We start from the raw sequence: 17218 nt of genomic DNA on the forward strand, positions 1-17218 counted from the left end.
CTGTGCAGTCTACTTCTTTGTGTCTGCTCAACATGTCCTTTGCATGTGTTCCACTTTCTTGCATTTTCTGCAAGTTTCACCTTTAAATCTGCATTGGTCTGGTGTAAATGAGCCCTGCCACAATGGTAACACAATTTGTTCGGTCAGACAAGCTACTGTCTAAACACTGCAGTTTTGTTCATGCTTACTTTCACTCCTGACTACAACTCAGTTACATCTCTGTCTGCTGTTTCCATTCATATAGCTATTTCAACTGCTTTTTTAAATGCAGGTTGTGATTCACTAAGGAGCTGTTTTTTGAATGCTTTCTTGTAAGATTCCACAAACTAAATGATTTTTCGATGCATAGCCAATACTGAATTAACAATGCCTAAACAATCTCTTCAATTTAGTCATGTAAACTGAACTGGACTCCCCTTCCTTTTGATTCCACTTATGAAACCTCAGGCATTCTGCAATCAACAGTGGTTTCCATTGGGCCATATCTAACTCTCTCTTAAATATAACCAATGAACTGGCCTCAACTGTTTCCTGTGGCAGGGAATTCCACAGATTCACCAGTCTCTGTGTGAAGAAGTTTCTCCTAACCTCGGTCCTAAAAGGCTTCCCCTTTATCCTCAAACTGTGACCCCTCGTTCTGGACTTTCCCAACATCGGGAACAATCTTCCTGCATCTAGCCTGTCCAATGCCTTTAGGATTTTATACGTTTCAATAAGATCCCCCCCTCAAACTCCTAAATTCCAACGAGTATAAGCCTAGTCAATCCAGTCTTTCATCATATGAAAGTCCTGCCATCCCAGGAATCAATCTGGTGAACCTTCTTTGTACTCCCTCTATGGCAAGGATGTCTCTCCTCAGATTAGGGGACCAAAACTGCACACAATACTCCAGGTGTGGTCTCACCAAGGCTTTGTACAACTGCAGTAGTACCTCCCTGCTCCTGTACTTGAATCCTCTTGCTATGAATGCCAGCATACCATTCGCCTTTTTCACCACCTGCTGTACCTGCATGCCCACTTTCAGTGACTGGTGTATAATGACGCCCAGGTCTCGTTGCACCTCCCCTTTTCCTAATTGGCTACCATTCAGATAATAATCTGTTTTCCTGTTTTTGCCACCAAAGTGGATAACCTCACATTTATCCACATTAAATTGCAGCTGCCATGAATTTGCCCACTCACCTAACCTATCCAAGTCACCCTGCATCCTCTTAGCATCCTCCTCACAGCTAACACTGCTGCCCAGCTTCGTGTCATCTGCAAACTTGGAGTTGCTGCATTTAATTCATTCATCTAAGTCATTAATATATATTATAAACAAATGGGGTCCCAGCACTGAGCCTTGCAGTACACTACTAGTCACTGCCTGCCATTCTGAAAAGGTCCCATTTATTCCCACTCTTTGCTTCCTGTCTGCCAACCAATTCTCTATCCACATCAATACCTGACCCCCAATACCGTGTGCTTTAAGTTTGCACACTAATCTCCTGTGTGGGACCTTGTCAAAAGCCTTTTGAAAATCCAAATATACCACATCCTCTGGTTCTCCCCTATCCACTCTACTAGTTACATCCTCAAAAAATTCTATGAGATTCGTCAGATATGATTTTCCTTTCACAAATCCATGCTGACTTTGTCCGATGATTTCACCGCTTTCCAAATGTGCTGTTATCACATCTTTGATAACTGATTCTAGCAGTTTCCCCACCACCGATGTCAGGCTAACTGGTCTACAATTCCCCAGTTTCTCTTTCCCTACTTTTTTAAAAAGTGGGGTTACATTAGCCACCCTTCAATCCTCAGGAACTAGTCCAGAATCTAAAGAGTTTTGAAAAATTATCACTAATGCATCCACTATTTCTTGGGCTACTTCCTTAAGCACTCTGGGATGCAGACCATCTAGCCCTGGGGATTTATCTGCCTTTAATCCCTTCAATTTACCTAACACCACTCCCCTACCAACATGTATTTCCCTCAGTTCCTCCATCTCACTAGACCCTCTGTACCCTACTATTTCCGGAAGATTATTTATGTCCTGCTTCGTGAAGACAGAACCAAAGTAGTTATTCAATTGGTCTGCCATGTCCTTGCTCCTCATAATCAATTTACCTGTTTCTGTCTGTAGGGGACCGACATTTGTCATAACCAATCCTTTCCTTTTCACATATCTATAAAAGCTTCTACAGTCAGTTTTTATGTTCCTTGCCGGTTTTCTCTCATAATCGTTTTTCCCCTTCCTAATTAAGCCCTTTGAATTTCTCCCAGTCCTCAGGCGAGCCACTTTTTCTGGCTGATTTGTATGCTTCTACTTTGGAATTGATACTATCCCTAATTTCCCTTGTCAGCCATGGGTGCACTACCTTCCTTGATTTATTCTTTTGCCAAACTGGGATGAACAATTGTTGTAGTTCATCCATGCGATCTTTAAACTCTTCCCATTGCATATCCACCGTCAACCCTTTAAGTGTCATTTGCCAGTCTATCTTAGCTAATTCACGTCTCATACCTTCAAAGTTACCCTTCTTTAAGTTCAGAACCTTTGTTTCTGAATTAACTATGTCACTCTCCATCTTAATAAAGAATTCCACCATATTATGGTCACTCTTACCCAAGGGGCCTCTCACGACAAGATTGCTAATTAACCCTTCCTCATTGCTCAATACCCAGTCCAGAATAGCCTGCTCTCTAGTTGGTTCCTCGACATGTTGGTTCAAAAAACCATCCCGCATACATTCCAAGAAATCCTCTTCCTCAGCACCCTTACCAATTTGGTTCACCCAATCTATGTGTAGATTGAAGTCACCCATTATAACTGCTGTTCCTTTATTGTACACATTTCTAATTTCCTGTCTAATACCATCCCCAACCTCACTACTACTGTTAGGTGGCCTGTACACAACTCCCACCAGCGTTTTCTGCCCCTTAGTGTTATGCAGCTCTACCCATATCAATTCCACATCCTCCCGACTAATGTCCTTCCTTTCTATTGCGTTAATCTCCTCTCTAACCAGCAATGCTACCCCATCTCCTTTTCTTTTGTGTCTATCCCTCCTGAATATTGAATATCCCTGAATGTTGAGCTCCCATCCCTGGTCACTCTGGAGCCATGTCTCTGTGATCCCAAATATATCATATTCATTAATAACAATCTGCACTTTTAATTCATCCACCTTGTTACGAATGCTCCTTGCATTGACACACAAAGCCCTCAGGCTCGCTTTTACAACGCTCTTAGCCCTTATACAATTATGCTTAATTAAACAGTATATTTACCATATTACTCAAATACTACTGAAATATTAAATACACATCAGCCATGATGTTCCTTGAACTGTGTAGGTTGATCTCTTCTCTCACCCTCCCAAGAGCCTTTATAATTTTACCAGTGTGTGGTAATCAAAATTGATTTTGGCTGAACTAGCACTTTTATAAGCTTCACCATGACCTTGAGAGACAAGAACAATTGCAGATGCTGGAGATGTGGAGCAACTGATAAAATACTGGAGGAACTCAGTGGATCAAGCAGCACCTACGAAGGGAGATGGACATCTTGAGTTGAGAACCTTCATCAGGACTGAATGAAGAGTCGTCAGCACAAAATACTCTGCAGATGCTGGGGTCAAAGCAACACTCACAACACGCTGGAGGAACTCAGCAGGTCGGGCAGCATCCGTGGAAACGATCAGTTAACGTTCCAGGCCGGAACTCCTCGTCAGGACTGAAGAGGGAAGGGGCCAGAGGCCCTATAAAGAAGGTGTGGGGAGGGTGGGAAGGAGAAGGCTGGTAGGTTCCAGGTGAAAAACCTGAATGAAGAGTCTTGACCCGAAATGTTGAATGTCAATATCCTTCCTCAATACTGCCTCAGCTGCTGAGGCAGTCCACCTTTTTGTGTGTTGCTTCATCATAACTGTTTTCCTTTGGATATTAAAGCCACCTGCATCTCAATACAAACTGCTTTTAACCTCATTTTTTGATCTGTTCTGCTCCCTTCAAATATCTGTCAGTATTCATCACTCACATATCTTTGTTCATGAACCCTCTTTGGAAATGTACTTTTTATATTGCTGTTCCCCACACATCTGATCAAAATGTAATACTTTGCATTAAATATAAAATGCAATGTGTCTGCCAAACTGCCTTATCATCTTGAGGTTGTCACTATTCTCTTCAATGTTTACTATATATACAATCTGCATTTATATGTCCTGAATGGACTTATAAATCTATTTGTGAGTCCTGAAGAAGGGTCTTGGCCCAAAACGTTGACTTATCTATTCATTTCCATAGGTGCTGCCTGACCTGCTGAGTTCCTCCAACATTTTGTGTGTGTTGTTTTGCATTTATAAATGTGTCCTTTAGGAATGTCATAGAAATACTTTAGAATATGGTGGGATATTTTTATTCAAAAGTGGGAAATGGATTACATCTATGTGTAGTCATCCCTTTGTCCAATTCTAATTTATTTGAAGACAAGCCTTAACTAGCTCAGACCTCTTCCTTATGTAATGTCATACTGAAATAATTTACATCTCTTTAAATTCTGTGGAGGATTCTACAGGAACTTAGACAGTATCAAAATGTTTGTCCTTACAGATACACCCGCAAAATCAAAAATAAGTAGGTCCTCCTCTAATCTGTGTTCTTGTAGTCCATTTCCAGTTCTGACTTCTGTCCTATGATTGTTTGCTAGTGACAAAAGCAAGCGAAGAACAAAAACTGTGAAGAAAACACTTGAACCCAAGTGGAACCAGACATTCATTTATTCTCCAGTTCATCGGAGGGAATTTCGGGAACGGATGCTGGAAATCACCCTGTGGGACCAAGCTCGTGTTCGAGAAGAAGAGAGTGAATTTTTAGGAGAGGTAATAAAAGCATCTTTCTTTTTACTGAAAGAAAGTGTGCATCTTGCTGGATTTTGTGGTAATAATAACAGTAGGAGTGATTCAACAGCAATAATATTAAACAGTAATGTAGAAGCTGCTGCTCAGGTTGTGATGTTACAGTGCTAGGTGATAGAATTGCTCTAAAATCTATGCACTGTATGCATAATCACTATTTCTACACTAAAACTAACTGATTAAGTTTTTCAGGTGATATCAGGGTTCTAAGTATGTGATAAGTAATAATTACTGCTGATTAATTTGGGTGAGTATAAAACCCCATTAGCGCAAAACAAAATCTGTGATGGTAATTACAAATTTCTTTCCAGCTATTCACCTCTTTTTATTCCCAGTACTATTCCTTATTCTTTATTTTGTTGCCTGCAGATTTATTCAATCTAGCTGTTTTTTCCTGCTTTATACTTGGTTTGTACTCAGCGTGGCTCAGTGAGGATTTTCCATTTTGAAAGTTAATAAGTTTTGATGCTTCTTACCATCGGTGGCAATGCAGCTACTTTGTAATGTGCAGCATTCCCGTATCTGTAGCCAATGGAAGAATGCATCTGCTAGTCAAAGCTGGGCAGCTCTCACATATCCTTTAACGGTGACTGAAAAATCTGGCTTTTATTAATTTGAAATCATCAATTTCTTAACTGTTTCAAACATATTTGAATGAAATATCTTCTTACTAATCACTATTGTTCTTATTGTTTGTGAACTGTTAACAAAGCCACATAGAAATTATTGCCATTCTGTGACATGAAAGCAGGTTCACGGGTTTGGTGAGAGAGACGAAAACACTGATTATGAATAAACACATTAACTGTTTATTTACAGTCAAACACTAAGACATTCGACCAACCATCTAAGTCAAACAAGTATTCATCTAAGCCACCCTAAGTTACATAACAACAATACTAAGCATTCAGTAACACCTCAAGCTTAGCAGGTACTTCATTAAGTCTCCTCAAGCTACACAATTACAAAACTAAACATGCAACATACAGATACTCAGCTAAGTGTGCATGTGGGCCCTCCTATATCTGCGGCATACTTTCCCAGTGGTTCTTCACTACTGGTCGCGACCTCAGTGTGAAGGTGAGCCCCTGGAGACAAAGGATAGAGAGTGAGTCTCTCGTACATGCTACTCTTATACCCCTGAGGCACCCAGAACTGGACACTGGTGCCACGGTGAGCAAGGCAACCAATGAAAAAGAGCTGCTGCATCTCTCAAATGGGCCAATCAACAACCAGCACCGGGGAAGTGGCTTTCGACTGGCAAGTAAATGAACCCTTCGCATTACACCGTTACAATTTAGTTACGTAACTAAAAGATGCTGGAAATACTCAGCAGGTCAGTCGGCATCCCTCGTGAGATAAATGTTTCAGATTAAATGTCCCATAATCAGAACCAGGAAAAGTTTCAAAAGAAACATTTTCTGATAATATATAGTGAAGGGGGAATGTGGAGAAAACAAAAGGGAAGTCTGATACAGTGGAGGCTGAATTTTGGTGATAACAGCTGAGAGGGTGGTGAAACACATAGAATAGCGGCTGACCTACATAGAGCCAAGAGAAGGAAAATACAAGAAGTGTAAGGTATGAACCTGTATAATTATCAGAAATTTCTATTCAAGTAGAATGCCACAAATACCCAGCTAGTCATGGCACTACCTTTACTAAACTGATGGGTTCTGTTGCAGACTGGGAAGACAAGTTATCTGAAATAGCTGAATTCACTATTTGGCTTTGTTCGAATAGCATAAGAGAGGTTCCTTAAGATTATAGTCGGGGTTGGTAGTGGAGATAAGCTCCCACTACCTGTTAAATGTTCCCAATGCTATGCATCTCCAATAGCCTCTGACAACTGTTCAGCTTCTGGCCTTTATGTATGGGGGAGGGGGAACATCGACTCAGACCATGAGAGGTCTGCGTCGGGTATTTTCATGCTTTACAAGGCGCAGATTGGAAGTCTGTGTGGGGCACCACTCCTCGCACAGACTAGAGCAATGTGTGATTAAGTGCCTTGCTCAAGGGCACAAACATGCAGCCACAGCTGAGGCTCGAACTAGCGACCTTGAGGTAACTAGACAAACGCCTTAACCACTTGGCCACCTGCCCAACACATATGTAATGGCTTAGCTACTAAGCCCGGTGGAACCGGTTCTACTGGCAGGAGAAGTGGCAAAGGTGAGTTACTGGCTAAAACCAGTCACTTTGGGCAGATGGGGCTTGTCAGTCGTGGTTTTGGCAGCTCACCTCGAAGAAGGAAACCTCTGACCTCAAACCTCTATACCGACTCATGGGGAAGGCTTCAGGAGTCAACCCGAGGAAAAATCCGGAGCTGGAGTCCCTAAGGCTGTCCTATGCTGTGTTCAACGCTGACTGGCAACACCTGCAATGCCACTGGTGCCAAACTGTATCAGTCTCTGCCATTCCTTTGGATTCATCAGCTGCATGGAGAGGGGGAGCCTGCTACATGGGCAACAGCCTGCTCTTCGTATTATACTGCCCTGGCTTGCATATAGCATGGACCACTGGGACACAGCGTCAATGGTCAACCCTGACCAATATAGGGCCTCAAGGTTGAGTAACAATTGGACAGAAAATTAAAGTACAGGCAAGCAAGAATGCAAGGTCGCCAGTGTGAATCGAGGGGAGGTATTCTGCATATTGGTCACAAATTTGCACATCTCCATGTCGACGAAACTGCACTGTGAGCACCAAGTTAGAAGATACACAAGTCAGAAACTGTTACTTGGAAGCAAGCGAGTGGACTGTTGGATATTGGGAAGATAAGGGGAAAAAACAGCATGTGCTGTATGGTGTTGTGCAGATGCTGCCTGACTTACTGAGCTTTTAAAGCATTGTTGTTTTTATTTCAGATTTCTAGCATCCGCATCTGTAGTTTTTAAATTTTCAGATTTTTAGTTTTGTTCCAGGGAAAATTTAGAGAAAATGTTTCTCTCAGTCTGAAAATCCCCTCAGGAGTACTTATAATGGGTGGTACTGTAGCATTGTGGGTTACCATAATTGCTTTACAACACCAGTGATCACTACCCTCAGTTCAAATCCCGTCACTGTCTGTAAGGAGTTTGCACATTCTCTCTGTGGCCACATGGGTTTCCTCTGGGTGCTCCAGTTTCCTCCCACATTCTGAAGGCATGCTGGTTTGGGTAATAAGTTGTGGGCGTGCTCTGTTGGCACCAGAATGATGACGGCTCTTGTGGGCTGCTCCCAGCACAATCCATGTTGATTTAAGTTTGACGCTAATGACAGATTTTACTATATATTTCAATGTACAACACTTTACAGTGCCAGCGACGCGAGTTCAGTTCCCACCACTGCCTGTAAAGAGTTTGCATGTTCTCCCTGTGATCATGTGGGTTTCCTCTGGGTGCTCTGCTTTCCACCCACAGTCTGAAGATGTACTGGTTGGAAGGTTAATTGGTCATTGTAAATTGTCCCTTGATTAGGTTAGGGTTAAATCAGGAATTGCTGGGCAGGACAGCCCAAAGGGATGGATGGGCCTATTCACCTCTGTATCTTAATAAAATTTAAGATAATAAAATCAATCTAATCTTCTATTTCAAAATAGATTAGTTATTGCTTAGCTAGAATAGATGGAAATGATAAATCACTTGACAAAATACTTATATGTAAAGTTCTGTGCCAGGTATGTGCATTGATTAAATAGATTTTGATGAAATGAGACAATGTCTTAGCTCTCTTTACCCGTTTGTCTAAATTAAAGCCTCCTCTAGCATTAGTGAATGTCACTTACAGTGTTGCTGGAAAGTTTGTGAACCCTGTAGAATTTTCTCTATTTCTGCATTACTATCATCTAAAATGTGATCAGATCTTCATGCAAGTCCTAAAACCAGATAAAGAGAACCCAATTAAATAAATAACACAAAAACATTATACTTTCATTTACTTATTGAGAAAAACGATGCGATATTACATTGGAAAAAAACTATGTGAACCTCTGGGGTAATGTCTTCTATAAAAGCTATTTGTAGTCAGGCGCTCCAATCATTGAGATGAGATTGGAGGTGCGGGTGGTAGAGGTGTCCTGCCCTATAAAAAGTCACACAAAGTCAAGTTACTGACAGAGCCTGTTCTTCAAAGATCTGTTTATATACACCATGCCTTGATCCAAACAACTTCTAGAAGACCTTAGAAGAAAAATTGTAGAGGTGCATGAAGCTGGAAAAGGCTACAAAAGCATTTCTAAAGACCTGAGTGTTCATCAGTCCACAGCAAGAAAGATAGTCTACAAATAGAGGAAACTCAGTACTGTTGCTACTTTCCCTAGGAATGAGCGTAATGTGCAATGCTGAAAGAGGTGAAAAACAGCCCAGGGAGAAAAGCAAAAGACATACAGAGATCTCTAGAACTTGGTAAAGTCTCTGTTCATGTGCTCATTATAAGAAAAACACTGAATGAGAATGGTTTCCAAGGAAGTACACCATGGAGAAAACCATTGCTCGCCAAAAAAATCATTGCTCCATGTCTCAAGTTTACAAAAGACCACCTGGATGTTCTACGACACTTCTGGGACAATGTTTTGTGGACAGATGAGACAAAGGTTAAACTTTTTGGCAGAAGTGCACATTGCTATGTTTGGAAGAAAAAGGGCACTGTACACCAACACCAAATCCTCATCCCAACTGTGAAGCATGGTGGAAGGAGCATCATGGTTTGGGGCCACTTTTCTGCTTCAAGGCCTGGACAGCTTGCAAATCATTGAGCGAGCAATGAATTTAATACTGTATCAGGATATTTTACAGGAGAATATCAGGGTGGTAGTCTGTCACCTGAAGCTTAATAGAAGTTGGATAATGCAACAAGTCAATGGTCCAAAAGACAAGAGTAAATCAACAACAGAATGGTTTAAAAGGAAGAAAATTTCTGTTTTGGAATGGCTGACTCCTGACCTTAATCCTATAGAAATGTTGCAGAAGGACCTGAAGTAAGCAGTTGATGCAAGGAAGCCCACCAACATCCCAGAGTTGAAGCAGTTTTGTAAGGAGGAATAACCTAAAATTCTTCCAAGCCAATGTGCAGGACTGATCAACAGTTACCGAAAACATTTGCTTGAAGTTATTGCTGTACCGGGGGTCACACCAGTTACTGAAAGCAAAGGTTCACATACTTAAATAAGCAAGTATAATGTTTTTGTGTTATTTGTTTAACTGGGTTCTCTTTATCTAGTTTTAGGACATACACGAAGATCTGATCACATTTTAGGTCACATTTATGCAGAAACAGAGAAAATTCTATAGGGTTCACAAGCTTTCTAGCACCGCTTATATTATCATATCACTATTCTCAGACTTCAATGGATCATTCAGGGAGCAGGATTCAACCATAACTGACTCACAGCAGCTTCAGTTTCACATAAATGAAATATCCATGTACTTATATTTCAAGAATCGTGGAAAAAAGGCAGCATTACACATTTCTTCTAGGTACAGTGTAAATGATGGGAAGCCAGTTGTTGTAGCATGAAGGTGACTACTGGAGGGTTCTTCAGAGCACTTCTGAGCGTAGCAGTGGTCGCTTCATACCAATAGGCTGCTCCCTCAGATGTTGTGTACTTGCATAATACTCAATTTGCCCACTGCGCATGTCTTTGGGTGAGAGACAATGGTAATTATCTTTCACCCAATAACTCTTGTCACCTGGCCATCACATCTAGCATCCATTGGTGACTCAAAGATAGATAGGCAGACATTGATTATAGTCATCATTAACTGCTACCAGAATATTGGCGATTAACTGTTCGGTTCACTACCTATTGACACTGATTGGAATTTCTTTCCGTTTTAGTCAAGTGCAGAATTGACTGACAGCACATAAAGTGTTTACATAAACATTCAATGGCAGCCAGCTTCTTACAAAAGCCTACAATCCTACATAGGAACTCACTGCCTTGTGGTGTTCAATAGGAAAGAAAGAAAAATATAGCCCTCATTAACCTCCAGGTTGAGTCAGTAGTGAAGAAGGCGAATGCAATGTTGACATTCCTTTCTAGAGGAATAGAGTATAGGAGCAGGGATGTGATGTTGAGGCTCTATAAGGTGCTGGTGAGACCTCACTTGGAGTACTGTGGGCAGTTTTGGTCTACTTATTTAAGAAAGGATGTGCTGACACTGGAGATGGTACAGAGAAGATTCACTAGAATGATTCCGGGAATGAGAGGGTTAACATATGAGGAACGTTTGTCCGCTCTTGGACTGTATTCCTTGGAGTTTAGAATAATGAGGGGAGACCTCATAGAACCTTTTCGAATGTTGAAAGGCATGGACAGAGTGGATGTGGCAAAGTTGTTTCCCATGATTGGGGAGTCTAGTACAAGAGGGCATGACTTAAGGATTGAAGGGCGCCCATTCAGAACAGAAATGTAAAGAAATTTTTTTAGTCAGAGGGTGGTGAATCTATGGAATTTGTTGCCACGGGCAGCAGTGGAGGCCAAGTCATTGGGTGTATTTAAGGCAGAGCTTGATAGGTATCTGAGTAGCCAGGGCATCAAAGGTTATGGTGAGAAGGCGGGGGGTTGGACTAAATAGGAGAATGGATCAGCTCATGATAAAATGGCAGAGCAGACTCGATGGGCCGAATGGCCTACTTCTGCTCATTTGTTTTATGGTCTTACTAAATCATGAGTCTTGGTAAGAGTGTGTCAAATATCTCCAGTTCCAGCCTTCCTTTTCTATGATCACATTTAATCACTGGCAATAAGGTCGTTGAAATAATCTTTAAGTTCATGTTCAAAGTTCATTTATTATCAAATACCATATACTTGATACAACCTTGGGATTCCTCTCCTTTCAGGCAGCCACAAAACAAATAAACCCAATAGAATCCATGAAAACAAAAGAAGACTGTTGAATACCCAATGTGCACAGAGAATAAAACAATTGTGCAAGCAATAAAAGAAAGCAGGTAGCATTCAGAACTGAAGTTCATGAAAATGAGTCTAGGCCACAGCCTCAGTTTCATGCAGCAAGCTGAACCAGCCCATCCCTCACATCTGCCCTTGACACCCTGACCTTTTCAACCTGGCCCGGTGCTTAAACCGTTCAAACCGGGTCATTCCTCGCTCTCGGACCAGGGCCCCACCTCTTCGATACACTCTCAGGTAAAGGATGAAAGGTGGCAATTTGCAAGGAGGATACCATTGTTGAAATTTAGAAGTCTCGTGCTGTGTACTCTGCTGAGATTAGGACAGAACTGCATGCCTTCTACACATTCTCCCAGTACAGTGTTCAAGATGAAAGTTTACCAAAGCATTCATATCTAGAATCAATTACCTTGCAACAAAATACTTGTAAAATCTGCAAGTAGTGGATCATATGCTGTGGGTGATGCTTCCTACCACTGAAAGTAAGTTTAAGTCATTGGAGATCAGGTTGCTGGGAGGCAAGGTGCAACGAATACTGTGCCTCAGGGATCAGTGCTGGATGAATTAATTTGGGTGAAGGGCCAGCTGGTGGTGTAGTGGCATCAGCACTGGACTTCAAGGCAGAAGGTCCTTAGTTCAAACCCAGCCGGGTCCCAACCTGGGCAGCAGCAGTATCTGTGTGGAAGAAAGGCCTAGCAATCTACTTCCGTATCTTGCCATGAAAACCCTGTGGACCCTATGGTCCATGAGGGTACGAAATGAGGTCAACTTAACGACTGAACAACAACAATATAGTTAAAGCTATTACTCACATAAAGTAAGTAAGTTATAAAGGGGGCTTGAAGAGGCTTTAAACCAATTAAAACAAATTAAATGAGAAAGTTAAGCAAGAAGACAAATAAATAACAAGCTAGAAAATGTGAAGTTCTATATTTTGGTGGAAAAAAAGATTTAAAAAGCATATTTAATTTTGAGAGGTTGCAGAGATCCTAGATGCAGAAGTATCTGGGTGACCCTCCAGAACCTGCAAATGCCCTAATATGCAGGCAGTTAACAGAATCTAGAAGAAGGGAATTGATCGGAAACATTGACTGTCCATTTACTCTACAGATGCTGCCTGACCTGCAAAGTTCCTCCAGCAGCATTTTTTTTTCACTCCTGATTCCAGCATTCATACTCTCATGCCTAACTTCAAAGTTCACAGAATGTCATCGTTTATGGCAAACAGAAATGAATACAAAAAGAAGATTATGCTTCAGATATATACAATATATGGTGTATTCTTGCAGCCACTTCCTGAGTATGGCATACAGGATAAGGAATGACACTCAGTGGCTACTTTATTAGGTACCTCCTGTATACTGAGGTTATGTTAATGGTCTTCTGCTCTGTAGCCCATCCACTTCAAGGTTCGATGTGTTGTGCATTCAGAACAGTTCTTCTGCACACCACTGTTATAATATATAGGTATTTGTGTTACTGTTGCCTTCCCGTCAGCTTGACCCAGGCTGGCCATTCCCCTCTGGCCTCTCTTACTAACAAGGTATTTTCGCACACAAACCTGCCACTCACTGAATGATTTTCTTTTTTGTTTTTGTTTTTGAACCATACTCTGTAAACTCAAGAGACGTTTGTGTGTAAAAATCCCAGGCAATCAGCAATTTCTGAGATTATCAAACCACTCTGTCTGGCACCAACAATCATTCCACTGTCAAAGTCACTTAGATCACATTTCTTCCCCATTCTGATGTTTGGTCTGAACATCAATTGTACCTGTTGACCATGTCTTCAAGCTTTTGTGAATTGATTTGCTGCCACATAACCGGCTGATTAGATATTTGCATTAACAAGCAGGTGCATAGGTGCACCTAATAAAGTGACCCTGAGTGTACTGGAAATATAAGCGCTTATTATTGCACTAGAATAAGAATTTCTAGCCTAATATACGAGAGGATATTAGAGACAGGATAGAATCATAAAATTCCATGGAGACAGGGTGGATACGGAGAGGATGTTTCCTCTTTTGAGAAGTAGGAGTCACTGTTTTAAAATCGAAAGTTGCTTATTCCAGACAAATGGGACTTGTTTTTCCCCTCGCTCTCAGAGGACTATGCCCCTTCCTATTGATCTTCCTAAATATGTGGTGGAAGAACCAGAAACATAGACATTAAGGACAGGAGTAGATATTCCATCAGCATTCCATGTGATCATAGCTGGTCCATGTGACTGTGACCCCCTAGTTCTGGATTTTTCCATCAAGTTCAACTTTCCCACATCCAATCTGTTCAGCTATGTCAAGATTTTGTAATTTTAAATGAGATCCCGTCTCAGCCTTCTAAATTCCAGCAAATAGGTCCTAGTCTCGCTTCACACATCACTTCTGTCATCCCAGGAATCAGTCTGGCAAACCTTCTTTAGTCACCCTCATAGCAAGAACATCCTTCCACAGATGAGGAGGTGACAGATGCACACAATGTGATCTCTCCAAGGTCCTGAACAATTACAATCAATCATCCCTGGCTATGTGCTCAATTCCACTTGCTGTGAAGGCCAACATACAATTTGGCACCCACAGTATATGATTTTTTTTCCAATAGCTTTTGAATAAGGAGTCTTTCTTTACCTTCCAATGTCCTCTTTCCATTTGGGCAATATCTGTCTTACTAAATTTTTTGCCACCAAAGGAGAAAATTACATTTAAGTTCAAAGATCAAAGTAAATTTATTATCAAATTACATTTATGTCACCATATACAACCCTGAGATTCATTTTCTTGGGGGATTCATATATATAAATCTATAGAATGATATCCTTAACAGGATCAATGAAAGACCGTCCAGCTAGGGTGTTCAACCAGAATTTACCCACATAATGCTGCATTTGCCATGCATTTGTTCATCCAGTCAGCCTGCTTATTCATAATGGAGTCTCTTTGCATCTTCCACACAGCTCAGACACCCACCCAGCATTGGGTCATTCACAAACATGGAAATATTTCATTTACTTCCTTTGCCTAGATCATTTTTGTAATGTGAACGGTTGGGGTCCAAGCACTGAACTCTGTAGTCAGGTCGAGTCATAGCATGCCACTAGTTCCTACTCTTTATTTGGCGTGCCAGCCAGCTGTCTGTCCATAGCAATGCATTACCACAATCCTATGTGCTTTAATTTTCTCTTATGTGGGTGTTTGTCAAAGCCTTTTTGAAGTCCAAATAAAACTTTGATTTCCCTTCTTTCCCATTCAACTCTGCTTGTTATCCTCTCAAAAACTTTCTGGAAAATTGTTCAGCATGATCTTCCTTTTGCAAATCCATCCTGACTTTGACCGATCCTGTCACTATTTTGCAAGCACTCTGCCACTATACTTTATTATTGGAGCCCACACACCTGCCATTACCCTATTCTCCTGTTGTGTAAAAGGGATAGGTTTCCCCTTGTCATTATCAACCACCTCACGTACATCATTCTTCATCACTTCTGCCATCTCCAACAGGATTCTACCATTAAGCACAATTCCCCTCCCCTCTCTACTTTCCATAGGGAACCTGATTTAAGGGGCTCATTGCTCCTCAGTGATCTCCCACCTGGCGCTTATCCCTGCAAGCATGACAAGTGACCTGCCTATATACCTCTTCCCTCACCATCATTCAGGGTCCCAAGCAGCCCTTCCAGATGAGGTAACTCTTCACTTTTGAGCCTTTTGGAGTCACATCTTGTATCCAATACAGCACTCTCTACATTAGTGAGACCCGATGCGGAGTGGGCGCGTGCTTCATTGAGCGCCTTCACTGACTGCAGTACAAGAGAGGATCTCTCTGTGGCTACAGTTTCAATTCCACTTCACATTCCCATACAAACATATCTGTCCATGGCATGCTCTACTACCCTGATGAGGCCAAAATCGTGTTGAAGGACTGACACCTCATATTCTGTCTGGGTAGCTCCCAAATTGATAGCATGAACATCAATTTCCCCAACTTCCAGTAATTACTCCCTCCTCCCATCTTCTCTCCTTTTCCATTCCCCATTCTGGTTACCCTCTCAACCCTTCTCTTCTCACCTGCCCCTCATTTACCTCTGGTGACCTTCGTCCTTCCCTTTATTCCATGGTCCACTATCCCCTCCCATTAGATTCCTTCTTTATCAGTCCTTTACCTTTTCCTCCTATAATCAATCAGCTTCTGACTCCTCCCCCCCCACACCCCTTGTCCCCTCACCTGGTTCCACCTCTCATCTGCTAGCTTGTACACCTTTCTGTCCCCCAGTCTTCTGGTTCTGACTTCTCACCCTTCTGTTCCAGGCCTGATGAAGGGTTAGGCCCAAAACATTGACAGTTTATTCCTCTCCATAGATCCTGCCTGACCTGCTCAGTTCCCAAAGACCATAACACACAAGAGCAGAATTAGGCTAGTCGGCCCATTAAGTCTACTCCACCATTTCATCATGGCTGATGCATTTTTTTCTTTCAACCCCATTTTTTGCCTTCTCCCTATAATCTTTCCCACCTTGACAAATCACAAACCCTAAATACACCTAATGATCTGGTTTCCACAGCCGCTTGTGGCAAAGAATTCCACAGATTAACCACTCTCTGGCTAAAGAAATTCCTTCTTATCTCCATTCTAAATGGCTGGCCCTGTCATAATGGGGGTATTAATGGCAGACCCAAATGCAAGACACAGACATTGAAGTACTAGGGACAGGGCTAAACTAGAGTTAGGGACGTGACTTGATGCAGACAAGGAGCTGTGACAAGAACATAGACTTGGGCTAGGACTTTGGCTAGGCAAGTGGAACCAGGACAAGGAACTAGGAACTAGGAGCCTGGGCTTGGACTCCAAGCCAGAGGCTGGACAGGGACCCAGAACATGGGTCTTGACTTGGGCTCGGACCCTGGATCTAGGTGAGGACAAGACGTGGTTACAGGACAAGGAGTGGCAACAGGACTGGACGTGAGACTCCTTTATAGGACGAGGGAACCCCAGCACTGGGCTGGGCATGGTACTCCTGGGCTGGGTGAGGCACATGGACAGGATGAGAACACGAAGCCTTGACTTGGTCGAGGGAGACAGGAACGCAGAACGCAGGGCCTTAGGAGACAGGAACGCAGAACACAGGGCCTTAGGAAACAGGAACGCAGCACACAGGGCCTTGGGAGACAGGAACGCAGAACACAGAGCCAGGACTCCTCCTTGGGAACAGGACGTAGGGCCAGGACTCATATACAGAATGATGAACATGATGAGACTGTTCTTAACACAGAGTAGTGGCAAATGGCCGGACCTACCTAGCAAAGGCATGGACAAAGAGACAGTTCCAAACAACGATAGGCATTTCCTTATCTAGACACAGCAAGGCTCCAGTCTTGCTCTGGCAGTAGAACTTAACAGCGATACAGGCGAGGGCGCAGGCGAGTCTTCAAGCCAAG

The 17218-nt window shown here is 42.2% G+C and overlaps 1 protein-coding gene across 23 annotated transcripts in view; it reads left to right on the top strand.

Annotated features, from left to right (window-relative positions):
- The window catches only part of rims2a (regulating synaptic membrane exocytosis 2a), a 1105394-nt gene that overhangs the window by 709816 nt on the left and 378360 nt on the right, over window positions 1-17218 (top strand). For all 23 annotated transcript variants that reach the window (XM_072262764.1, XM_072262846.1, XM_072262801.1 and 20 more), the window contains one exon: window positions 4691-4862. In XM_072262764.1, coding sequence (XP_072118865.1) covers window positions 4691-4862 — 172 coding nt within the window. The remainder of the gene's footprint in view (window positions 1-4690; window positions 4863-17218) is intronic.

Source organism: Mobula birostris, chromosome 1 (assembly GCF_030028105.1).
Source record: "Mobula birostris isolate sMobBir1 chromosome 1, sMobBir1.hap1, whole genome shotgun sequence".
Lineage (NCBI taxonomy): Eukaryota > Metazoa > Chordata > Chondrichthyes > Myliobatiformes > Myliobatidae > Mobula > Mobula birostris.